This window comes from Bactrocera latifrons, unplaced genomic scaffold (assembly GCF_001853355.1).
Source record: "Bactrocera latifrons isolate USDA-ARS-PBARC rearing strain unplaced genomic scaffold, ASM185335v1 scaffold_76, whole genome shotgun sequence".
NCBI classification, from domain to species: Eukaryota; Metazoa; Arthropoda; class Insecta; order Diptera; family Tephritidae; genus Bactrocera; species Bactrocera latifrons.
Genome location: NW_017537445.1, coordinates 1,316,327 through 1,329,643, shown reverse-complemented (window position 1 = coordinate 1,329,643; position 13,317 = coordinate 1,316,327). Strand labels below are relative to the sequence as shown.

Sequence of the window (13,317 nt, the reverse complement as noted above, 5' to 3'; positions counted from 1 at the left end):
ATATATATAATTTTTAATGTATCCTCCTTTTTGTCTAGGGTTTTTTAGAACTCCATCCAGTACAAATAAGTACTCCTCCAGTATATCAATGTTGTGACAATATCTCAGCGCACCTCATTGTGGTGGAAGTTTTGTGCCACATTTGGTGCCCTGAGACAATAAATACAAACAAATGCATAAACATGTTTATGAGAAGTCAAAAAGAAATTAAAATCTTTGAACACTAACAAGACCAATACAAAAAGTAACAAGTAGAGAAAGGCTAAGTTCGGGTGCAACCGAACGTTTTCTTGCACAAATCAAAGAGTGGGAAATACCCAGTTGTAAAACATCAACAAAACAATCGGAATATATATATATATATATCTCGTCACCTAAAATGCAAAATAACGTAAAAGCATTATCGGAAATTTAGAGAGGAAGGAATGAAACACATAATAAAACATGAGTGAAATAAAATTTAAATATTGGTTAAAACTGGATCGCAGTACTTGAAAATGTTGTTCATATGTAATATTATGTATGTAATTTGAAGTAGTGCATCGTAATCAGTGAAACACTGAATTTCGAATTTTTTGATCATAGCTTATTATGCACTTTAGGTGACGATATATACATAACTCATACACTGCCTGATGTATTTCGAATAAGATTTGTTAGAAAAACCAAAATCGTATACATATGTTGTACTCGTATATGGGAGTTGGGAGTATCGACCCGATTTCACTGGCCATTACCACATAATATTAACCTGCCGCATACTAATAATATGTTCCCTGGGTTTCATTAAGGTACGTCACATACACCACCCATCACATGGATTAAAGTCAGCCAAATGCTTGAAAATAATCATATTAAGTTTATAGGGGATTGGTCAAGGTTTCTTCCAATTTTATAATTTTTAGGCGCAAAGATGCACTGTTATGATTAAAATACCTTCTCTTGTTTTCACTGTGATAACCCTTGGCGATATATTCAGCATAAAGTCGCCCGGAATTTCAAAAGTCTTTATATTAAGTGTACACGGGGCTCAGGGAACCTATTTTGGACACAAAGACATACCATTACCTCAATTATCAATGAGTTTTAATTATAAATCTGCAACATTGATCGATATTTGCGGTAAAAAGTCAGCTTAATATACTGTGTTTCAAATATTCGATACCTAGGAGCTTGAACAATTTTTGGACAAAAAATTTTCTCATGTCATCTCTGGTGTAAAATATTATATCTCTGGCAAAGGTTATGTTTTTAACAGTATCGTTGTAAAGGAGTTGGGTTATCTTCCAATTTCATAAATTTTACAATATCGGTAGAGATGCTTAAGGAGTCTGTACCTACATATATATTTCAAACCAATAAGGGGGAGGATCCGTCCACTTTTTTTATTTTGAACGCAAAGGTGCATCTTATCGTCTATGAACTCGTTATCACTTTTTTTCCAAGAAACAATGGTACGAAGTTTCATCAAGATATTTTTACTTAAGTTATCTGGATAATTTTTAGATGATACAAACAACTGCTAGGTGAAAAAACTATTATACTCTGTAACAACATGTTGCAAGAGCATAAAAAATAAAGTAGATAAATAAATTAATGAAAAGCCAGATGATCTTGTGAAKAGTTGCTAAAGGTAGGCGGAAGAAGAGATAAATAAATATTATAGCAAATACATATGCACCTGTATATCAAGAAGGTTTAATAATATATAATTTTTACAAACAGTATTGAATAAAATTCCCAAAGTATGATGTAAGCATGTATGAAAATCTACACTACGACAGTAAAATCTCAGACAGTCTGTCGAACAGGAGAGAAAATTATTCTATTTCGATTCCCACACACTGGTCAAGATACGTATTATTCTATGAAGCGTAAAAATAAAAATTATTATTGTTTCATCTAATATCGAAAATCAATAATATCGTAGTCGATATTTTCTGACTGCAGTTAACGAGCAGAAAACGAGTCTTACTAAATAAAAATTATAAAACTTCTAATCAGCAAATATTGAAACACAAGGAAGGTCCGACCTCGAGAAGCTGCAATCATAACAGACAACCGAACGATTTTCTACTCGGCTTGCACTCTTGCTCTCTGAGAGCACTCATCATGAGCAAATCGGTTAAAGGGAAATGTGGGACGGCATTTCAAGCCCCTTACGTACAGCAGCAAACAAAACCATTGGTTTTCTTCAAATGCAAAAAACAGCTATTTATCGGATTATGGTTTTAATTTATATCGAGGAACAATGCTTAAGAAAAAACAAAAATAAAACCTTGTAAAATTGAAAAATGAGAAATTAAAATGTGCTTTCTAAAATAAAATACTTCTGTATTTTGAATCATTCTACTTTCCTAAAACAACTTTATTTTACATCTCTTGGACAATTACAGTGAACTTGAGACATTCCAACCGTTTGTAGACGCAGACTATATAAGATGAGTACAGGATAAACATAGCAATAAATAATAAAGACTAATCTTGTCGAAAAAATACGACCCGCTCTGATGTATATACACGAACATTGAAAAAAAATAGTGTACACTTTGTATTAATTTACACTTTCAGAAACATAAATTCCCGTGTTTATGCTTATTAAATCCAAGGAGCTTCTTCTAATTATTTAACTGTAATTTGTTTTTACGTTATTATTTAAAACTATTTATTTATATTGCTTCGATTCTTTGAATTTCGTTCGTTTCTTTCTGTTTGAAAAATTTCTAATCTAATATTTCACAGAATTTTTTTCATTATTGCATTAACCTCATTATCATAATTAATTTTTGTTTATTTTCCATTACTAAGTACTCCTAATTATTGTACATTTTGGCATTGGTATATGTTTCACGTCAAATTGCATACCATACAAACCTATTTATGTGAGGCTCTTTTAAATCATTTTTTCGACGTATTTGTTTATAATTTAAATGCTATACACTCACTCGATATATATATATTTATTATGTAGTACTTTAGTTTTATGAACACCTGCGCATAAATTTCGTATCACTTGAAAAGAAAAATTGGCTAATTTTTATTCTTCATTTCATTTTTAGCTGGAATTAACGAGCGGGTTTTATGGGCTATTTTTCGTTGATGCATGTATGTAACTATTTTTAGGAGCTTGAAATGACGTATTTTCATTGATGCAATAAAGTTGTAAAAATCTATTATTTGCAGGTAATCACATAGATTATTTGTTGTAAAATTGATTAGGCGATGCCTCATTTCAACTCGTCGTTATTAATTTTCGGAAATAATTTTTTGAAATCATGTTCTATTAATTTTGAGAAATATTAAATATTAAATTATCACTTTATTGTTAAATCAGTTCGTCCATAAAAATATAAATTTTATAACTTAAGGTAATTTTATAGGAAGTCCTTGACTAATTGTCAATGTAGAATTGAAAAAATAATTTTTGACGACGTATTTTTCGTAGATTTCGATTTAGTTAAAACTTTCTCAAAATATTTACAAATGTTATAGTAATCATCTGTAAATTGAGAAATTCTAAGGCTAATTGCGTTTTTAAGTTGTAAGGCACCGAGACACTAATCACAAAACAAATTTTCACGCATTGGACTCTTCGCCTCGTGATTGTGATGTTAGTTTAACCCGCAATTATGAATAGGATATACATGTACATAATTATGAATATAAACAATTAAAGCATATAAGCGCATTATGGGTTTGGGTCAAACGTACTTAGGTTATCTGCAAACCAGATTGATTGACAATTTTGAAATCGCATATCGAACCATTATTTGCAATATCTTCTTTTTATGACAAAATACGCGCTCAACATTCCCCAAATAGGTTGGGAGAATAATCCTGAGTTAGCAGTATAATCCTGAGTTGGCAGTATTCAAAATAGAATCGACTTTGAATAAGGTAAAGTTATCGTACTCTCCGTACTATTGATACAGCCGCTTGATTAATGTCATCGATTAAAGATACTATGCTTGGAGTTATCGATAAAAAATACTGAGCAAGAGCAAGAGCTCTAGAAGTGTTTTGGAATTAATTATTGTTAGAAGAGGTTTAGGAAATCTTCCTTTGCATAGCTTCCTTAAACCGAAAAAGGGTTCATCTACTCAGGCCTGAAATATAATCCAGAATCACTTTTACCGACAGGTGTTACTTTGGACTGAGTAAGTAAAGTCCTCTCCCGACGAACAAAGACCAATCTCTACAAGCCTCTCAACATTCCTGTCCCGCTATATGGTGCGGACGCATGGACAATGACATTATCTTATGAGTTCGCCATAGGAGTGTTCGACAGAAAAGTTTATGGTCCTTTGCGTATTGGCAAAGGCGAATACCGCAGTCGATGGAACGATGACCTACGGAATATACGGCGACATTGACATAATTCCACTGGCTATGTCATATTATCTGGATGGAAGAGAATACTTTGAAAGTTTTCTATTCAGCTTCCGCTGGAGGAAGCCCTCAACTCTGTTAGAGACATCATTTGGAGGCGACCTTGCCTACACTTAGTATCTCGAATTGACGCCAATAGCGAAAAGAAGCTGTCGCTAACCCGTCTATAACTGCGTAAGCGGCGTCTACGCCAGTAAAGAAGAAGAAGAAGCTCACATCGCGGCTTAGAGAAAATTTAAAGCTCTCACGAGCTCATTTTGTAAAGCTTACTAATTTTCAAATGATTTTGTTTATAGCTGAATGTGTTTTGTTTTTAATTTTTAATATTTTTGATAAATAATATGTCATTAACTTATTTAATATATTAACTTATTTGTATACAAAATTGGCAATGGGACCGAGAAAACGAGATCCGTGAGGATTCACAGAAGTGGCCTTCTWCTGTAGTAACCCATACATAGGTAGTTTAAAACCAAAGGAAAATAAGCAATTAAAGGCATTCGTAGCTCCAAAATGAAGTCTCTCTGAGTTAGGTTATGCAAGCAATAACTACTAGGGTGCTTCAAAAAATTTTTTTGAATTTTTCTTTCAACTCTTACCCCCTCAAATGTTAGTGAATGACAAGCAAAAAATCCTCCCTCAAGCCAGGCGAAATCTTTTTGTTTTTTAGGTTCCCATACATTTTACATAGGAATTTTCGTTTTTTCATTCAAACTTTGTCGAAGTTTAAAAAGTACACTTTCTGAATATGTGTTGGTTTTTTGAGAAACGAAAATTAGTTGGTGAAATTTTAGTTTGAATGAAATAACGAAAATTCCTATGTTAAATGTATGGGAACCTAAAAAAAAATAGCGACCCCTTAGAGTTAAGCTACAGCTCCTGGCTTGAGGGAGCATTTTTTGATTGTCAATCACTAATATTTGAGGGGGTAAGAGTTGACAAAAAAAATTTTTTAAGCACCCTAATAACTACACTATCAGTAGGTAGTTCGGTTAATATAATAAGGGTACCCAGTCATATAGGAATAGATGGAAGAAAAATGTAGGCGAATTGGGAGCAACTGGGAACAATTTTCCTAAGCTGCCACAAACCATTCCTTCAAAGAAAGCACAGGGAGTACCACAAAATTACTTTCAGATAGTGTTGATGGTGAACAGACCAAAAAAACTCTACTTTTAGGTAAAATATAATTTAAAAATATTGTAAGGGTCGGCACAGGGATCCTACTCCTTAGATCCTACCTTTAGAACTGAATTCGGCGGAATGCAAAGGATGCACGGAGGATGATGAGACGCTGCTATTTTTTTATTCGCAAATCGGAATTAAAAATTTTAAATTACAATATGAATCTCAAAAAAAATATGAAAAACTAAAACACAAAACATTTTTCAAATCAAAAGCTGCAATTAAAAGGATGAAAAGGAAATCTTTATATACATATGTATTTCTAACTGAAAAACTTTAATTAAAAGGAATTAAATGCAAATAAGATAAAAAAGCTCAACTATTCTGAAATTTTATTAAAAGGAATCTTTGGAAAAGAAAATCAAAATAATAGAACACGTAGTACGCAAAAGAAATATTTTAAAATTCAAAAGCGTAATTTATATATTCTTGCATCCTGTTGCTACAGAGTATTATAGTTTTGTTCACCTAACGATTGTACGTATCATCTAAAACTCATCGAGATAGATATGGGGTTAAATATATATATAGTATAAATGATCAGGGTGACGAGAAAAGTTGAAATCCGATTGACTGTCTGTTTGTCCGCCCGTCCGTACAAGCTGTAACTTGAGTAAAAATTGATACAATACATGGATAAAACTTGATATGTGAGTTCCTTAGTACTAAAAAAATATTACGAGTTCGTAGATTGGCGTAATCGGCCACGCCTACAAATCGTCATTAACCCAAAACATATAAAGTGTCATAACTAAGCACTAAATTAAGATATAAAGTATTAAGTAAAGAAGCATCTGTGGCCTCGCCCGCTAACAAGTTTAATTTRCATATCTACTAAGCAACTTAAGCTACCAAAACCAAATTTGCCAGAGATATTAAATTCTACCATCGAGTTGGTATGAACGAGCTTTATGGGAGCTGTTGTGACAGTTAATTATACATTACCTGAAACCCTGCAATAAATAATATTCCTTACGTCAACATATTTATTTAATCACTTGATGCGTTCCTATACTAAAACCAATTAGTTATAAAATTGATTAGGCAACTTACATTGTTTTGCCAAAACCGGCGCACAACAGCACTCTTTTACCTGCTCGTAGAAAAAGCAAGAGCCAACGGTAGCCTTATAAAGCTTCTCACCCACATAACAAATGTGTGGCACAAACGGCAGACCCTCTGAAAATATACGAAATATATATAATGATTATAATTAAAATAAATATTAAAAGTTATGACTAAATGCACCAGTGCACTAAATAAAATTCCTAATAATTACTTGCTTATTTGTTGTTGCAAATTTCATATTTCAGCTGATATACACAAAAGGCGCTGATGTAAACAAATGTAATATTCTAAGCAGACGCAGTAATAAATATTTTCAATAACATGCCAAAATGTGCACTAAAAATTAATATTAAATCTTTGTTCTACTCAACACCCGCAAGTAAGTATTGACCTCAGCTACTCTAGTTCATATATTATATTGCACAAATTTGTGCAACACATCTACAAACATATGTAGGTATAGTTTATGTGTAAGTTGAATGCAGTTTCACTTTCATGCACACTCGCCAATTTGTTTTTGTTGCTGTTTTGTGTATGGTATTTTACTAGCGGCTATAAAAATATTTTCATGTAATACGAAATGAGTTCATAAACTACAAATGCTGATAAATAATAAAGTTTGGTGTTAAATTGTACGAATATACATACATACATACATGTAAGCATATGTAGTAAGTATTGTGCTGGATACATGTGTACTTACATTGCACAGATTTTTAAAATTTAATATGTGCTTGTAGTTCATGAGGGAAGCTCCTTGCACTTTGTAAATTTGAGGCTTTCGCTTTGTTTTTCTTTTGGAGCTCGTAAAAGTTGCCGAATTTTCTTCGCACTGAAGGCTAGTAAAACTTTACAACATGTTTCGAGCAAATCAGTATGAGCTAAAACACATAATTTTGCCTGCGTTTCGTTACTCATCTCCAGAAACTTAAAATTCATTTTTTCTTCTACCTTTTTGTTGGCATGATTTCGGTCTAAACGAAAACATAAATGTTACGGCCCTTACAGCGATATATATTTCTTCTTCGTCATTATCTCATGTACTGTGCTGTATCTACCGAAGCAAGACTTTTGGTCTATTTTTGAAGCGTGAAAATGTCTGTAAACAGCAACTTAGCCTAAATGTATACAAAGTGGATGGCTGTGCTGCTTTTCAATTTGTAGTTTACAATTTTACACTCAAAACCTTTATTATTATTACAATTAACCAGTAAAAAGTGAAACAAATAGAGCAATGAGGTTATTGAACAGAATTTGTCTCCTGAAACCGTAAATATCACAACTGCAAAATGACGAGGATATGACAGACAAGTTAAAAAAAAATATCAAAAAAAAAAGTTGCACTGAAGCTAAAACAGTTTCTATACAAGTTCGCCCTCATTGCATATATGTATTTGGCCGATACCGCGTTCAAATTCCAGATCGATATCTAAAAAAAAATCGATGTACTACTCGGATATATAGAGACGGGCAGACAGACGGTCCTTGCCGATCAGTTCTCCATAACTTACCACTTCCTGCACATTTATTTAAACAACAATTTTACGTTTTCGAAGTCAATATACTAACAAAATAATTTGAAAAAANATGCGAGCAGACCAACATTAACGTGGCTTCAACGTATAAATATCGCTCTTTTGGAATGGCCAGCTGTTATGTCCTTTTGCTCACAAATGTTATACTCGATATGTGTTCCATAACTTAAAACTGAGCTACAGCTGCATTTGGTTTGATTTTCTTGTTACTTTAAGGCATGTAAACACATTAATTTGAAAAAATATATATATATTTTATAAATAGCTTTTCCTCAAGTAAAATTCATTCACTTCCGATCAATTAATCAACGATCGCAGAAATCTTGCTAATAGCATAACCATTATTAAACATTTTAACTTGTGTATCCGCTTTGCTAACACAAAATAATATTATTCACCTATTAAATACACCCCTGAAAACGAACCACAAAATATATGTGCCTGAAAAATACATTAACAAAATAATTTATTACTTCACTTGTCTATGTTTTTCTTGTTGTAGCTAGGTTACAGGAAGTTCGTTTTACTTTTTTGTTCTAATAAAAATAGAAGTTCTCCTCGGCATTTTCGTTCTACGTGATTGCACAAATTAGCATAAAAGTAAATGTGCAATAAAATAAACTTTAATTAGTTTTACTTTTACGTTAGAAGGGGAGCTCGAAAAAAAGATTAATTGGTTTTCTAATATGAGTTTTAGTAAATATGTTTAAGAAAAATGTTGCTATTTGCTGATATTTTCATTATTAGAAAATTTCAAAATATTTAGTGTGTTTTAATGATTTAAATGTATTGCCAATTAATTAAATAATTTAAACTTTAAGAAATAAATGTTTACCTATCATCTATGAATATAGAGCACTGTGCACTATGAGAAAATACTAAGAATTGGCATAAATTGCGTTTTAAAAAAATATTTTTTTTTGCTTAGTAACGTTGAAGTGAGTCGACAAAGAAAATCGTTTTTGGGGAGATTGCTTATAAGTGTGAAAAACTTATGAGCTTCTTTAAAAAATTAATATTTCAAAATGTTTTTTTCTCGTACTATTGATAGTTTTTCCCAGATACTTCAATTGATGGCATTAAGTTTTTGGCTTGAAGCAATTTAGTCTCACCAAAATGACAAAATGTAAGCAAAATCTCCCAAAGGCACAAAAAATTTTATTCTACTAAAGCAAAAGTGCAAGTTGTTTTAGAATTATTGGTAAAGCAGTTAAACTCTTTATTGGAGAGCATAGGGCATGCAACAATATTTTACTCCAGCACAGATACCAAAAACCACCCAGCAGTGGCTTAAATGCAATACTACTATGAGCAAAATATAGTAAAACTTTGTTGATAATTTTAAAATTCTTACTTATTCTTCAAAATCTTTTTCGTCTCCCTCAAAGTAGTCCCCCTTGGCCACAACACACTTGTGCCAACGTTTTTCCCTATCCTAGAAACAGTTCTTAAAGTCAATTTCCGGAATAGCCTTTAAAGGGCGTAGCGCTACACGTTTAACTTTTTCAATTGTTTCAAAACGGGATTCCCGAAGACATCGCTAGAATTCGCTGAATAGCCAGAAGTCTCAAGGGCCTTTTTGGGTGGATATTTTGATTATGAAACGCGTTATTGATCGACTTGTCCCGATAAAGCTGAATTTATTTCTAAATAGTACCATGAAAAGGTATCTTGGACATGCTTCTTCGTATGAATTCCGATCCCACATTGATGGAGAGAATTATAACTGTACATAAGACATGGGTTTATGAGTGCGACATACATGCAACAATCATCGGAATGGAGGAAGACAACGAGCCAAAACCAGAAAACAAAAAAAAAAAACACACACACAACAAACCCGCTCAAAATTCAAGGTGGTGCCCATTGTTTTTTTTTCGATATTAATGGTTTTGTGCATCATGAATTTGTTCCAGTGGGACAGACAGTTGCGTGAGAACAACCGTGGAAAACTGTCGGAATTGTGGAAGAACAATACATGGATTTTACACATTGATAATGCACCATCGCATCGAGCCACAATTGTGACCGAATATAAAGCTAAAAATACAATAAATACCATCGAACAAGGCTGATTTGGCTCCGTGTGATTTTTTTTATTTCCCAAACTGAAAAAACCGCTTCGTGAAACACGGTTTTAGTTGATCGAAGAAATAGAACCAAATTCACTGAAGGAGCTGAAGGTCATCCCAAAAAGTGCTTATAAAAAGTGTTTCGAGGACTGGAAAAATCGCTGGCATAAGTGTATTATATCTTTATTACTTTGAAGGCAACAAAGTAAATATTGATAAATAATTAAATATTTTGTGATTTAATTACAATTTCCGGATGCTTTTTGATACAATTTATATGTACATATATCATCTATGAAGTCATCTATAACTAAAAACTATGGGTCAATTCCAGAAAATATGGATAGTTAAATCAAATTATATGCTCAACTCAAACTCTTTTTAATACACAAATGCATTAGAATTACAAAAAAGTGTTTGTTTCAGTTCATTCGCTTTGTTATAAAATTTAATTGCGCGTAAATCGTTAAACAAATCAACGCCCTGCAAACGCTTTATAGATACCTAAAGTATGTATGCTCCTTTCGCTAAGATTATTTACCATGGTTTTTTATTTTATGGAAAACCGCAATAAGGCACTTAAAAGCAGCCAATGGAACTGGGAAAGCTCTACCGGCAGCCCGACATACATACATACATATATATATGAATCATACACATATGTAAATTAGTGCAACGGTAATGCGTTGATGCACAATGTTATTGCCGCGGCAGTACTTAATTTTATTTTTGTTTTTTTTTTTGTAGTTTTTTTCGAAATACTTTTCCGTCTGAATGCACATTTACAAGGTAGAGTTCTTTTATTAGCGTTTAGTGGCTGATCAAATGAGTATGGTAACATTAAAATTTCAATCGAAATTGTTTACATTAACAATTATAAATAGTAGGCATATAAATTAAAAATGTTAATATGATTAATATTGCTATAATCTATAGATGTTATAAACCTATGAGTTTACAGTGAACAGATTCAAAGTTAAAATGTATGTATGTGATGAACAGAATRATGATACTAAATTCTATTCCTGTTCCTTGCAAAGTAAATAATATTTTTAATAATTTATGCTAACAATTTAGTTGATGTTTTTATAACCTCAACTATTACTATATATAAACAACAAACTAAGAGCGAAAAATAGTAAGACTTTTTAATTCAAATTTCGCGCGAAATACGTTTTTTCTAGGTTGTTTCTGTGCCAAATGTCATATCAAAATATTCATTACTCTTTAGTATACTCTTGTCTTTCTGAAGTACATAAAAAGCATTCCGCAATTTTTATGATGAGTGAAATCGTTCAACAAAGAAGTTCCATTATTTAATGTGTACGGAATCAAATTTCTGGTTACGAAATGTTCAGACTGTCGGAAATAACGTCGATGGATCAGAAAATTTAGTGAAAAAAACTTAGAAGGATCGTTTGAGCCTACGAAAAGTAGAAGCACGATTAGTTCCAAATTCACTCACGTTGTTTTAACGTCTGTAAAGCAATGCTTGCCGACTACCAGGATATCATGAAACGTATTATTATTGGCGATGAGTCTTTGACCTTTGCTTGCGACACGGAAACAGGCGATCACTCGGGTAGATATTATGGAAAAGGTCACCTAAAGCCGAAAAAAACACGTCAAAGGAGGTCAAAAACCAAGATTGTGTTCACAGTTTTCTTCGATTTTCGACGGGTGATACTTTCCGACTTCCTTCCGACCGGCCAAATTGGTATACAAGGTATACTATTTGAGTGTTATGTGTCGTTTGCACGAAGCTATTCATAAAAATCAACAGGAATTATCGGCCGCCAACTCTTGGTTTTTGCACCAAGTGAGTTTTTTCGCCAAATTTTTAACCAATATTGTGCGGCAACCATTGTATTTGCCTGACTTATCTCCTTGTGACTTCTGGCCATTCTGCAAACTCAAACGACTATTTCATAAATTGCTCTTAACCACTGTTCCGAGGATTGAAAAAACGTTGGCACAAATGTATTTGGCCTTAGGGCGACAAAAATTTTGAACAATAAATTAACAATTTTCAAATTATGCACAAAGTCTTACAATTTTTTGCGTTTAATATTAATTATAAATGATAATTTATAAAATTAATCATAAACTAGTTTTTATACCAAACATAAGCCAAACCAAATAACATGACTCTTGTAATTACTTTGGCATAATTTTATAAGTATTTATCGGACATATTCACTTGCAACCGCTGCAACTATGACTCAATCAGCTACAAATAAGAAAACTAATAGCTGCACAATTTAGCTAGAGTCATTACTTGCTAAGTACTGTAGATGCCCTTATTAAAGAAAAACGAATAAAGCTTTAATGCGTTAGAGAAGTAGGCAATGTGACTCCAATTTAGCAAGTTTTGAAAAATTAGTATGAACAATAGCAGTAATTCATAGTAACGGGTCATGCAAATGCAAACTCACTTTTAGTCTAATAGTTAATGATGCTAATATACACATTTTTCATAATAGAAGTCTATGAGAAAGGAAAAAACTAAAATTTTGTAAATATAGAGCTTTTTTTTGAAAAATAGTTACCAGAATGACAGCTGTAAAATGAACTGTCAAAGAAATCTTATGCGGGGGACATTGATGTTCAATAAAACTCGACAAATTATTGCGTAAGAACAAATTTTACCACTTTAAAGTAAAATTATAATTAGTATTGAGGAACTTTTCTGTGAGCACGTAAAAAATAATATAATAAAAATGTTTTTGTCTCTTGCGCTTTTCAAGCTGGCGCTATTGGTTTAGCTTTTTTCCTGATGCGGCGAAGTGTATTATTTAAAAAAATTTTTTTGGTAACAAAAAAACATTTTGACTAGTTTTTCGAGCCTGTTGTCACCTATTGTAGTCAGTTTTCTATACTCTCGCAACAAAGTTGCTAAAGAGAGTATTATAGTTTTGTTCACATAACGGTTGTTTGTAAGTCGTAAAACTAAAAGAGTCAGATATAGGGTTATATATACCAAAGTGGTCAGGGTGACGAGTAGAGTTGAAATCCGTCTGTCCGTCCGCTGTCATGATGAAACTTGGTACACGTATTTCCTGGCTCTA

The 13,317-nt window shown here is 32.4% G+C and overlaps 1 protein-coding gene across 5 annotated transcripts in view; it reads right to left on the bottom strand.

The window, feature by feature from the left end:
* Positions 1–13,317, bottom strand: part of LOC108976439 — a 45,201-nt gene that overhangs the window by 3,820 nt on the left and 28,064 nt on the right. For all 5 annotated transcript variants that reach the window (XM_018945540.1, XM_018945541.1, XM_018945538.1 and 2 more), the window contains exon 4: positions 6,628–6,753. In XM_018945540.1, the coding sequence (XP_018801085.1) occupies positions 6,628–6,753 (126 nt within the window). The remainder of the gene's footprint in view (positions 1–6,627; positions 6,754–13,317) is intronic.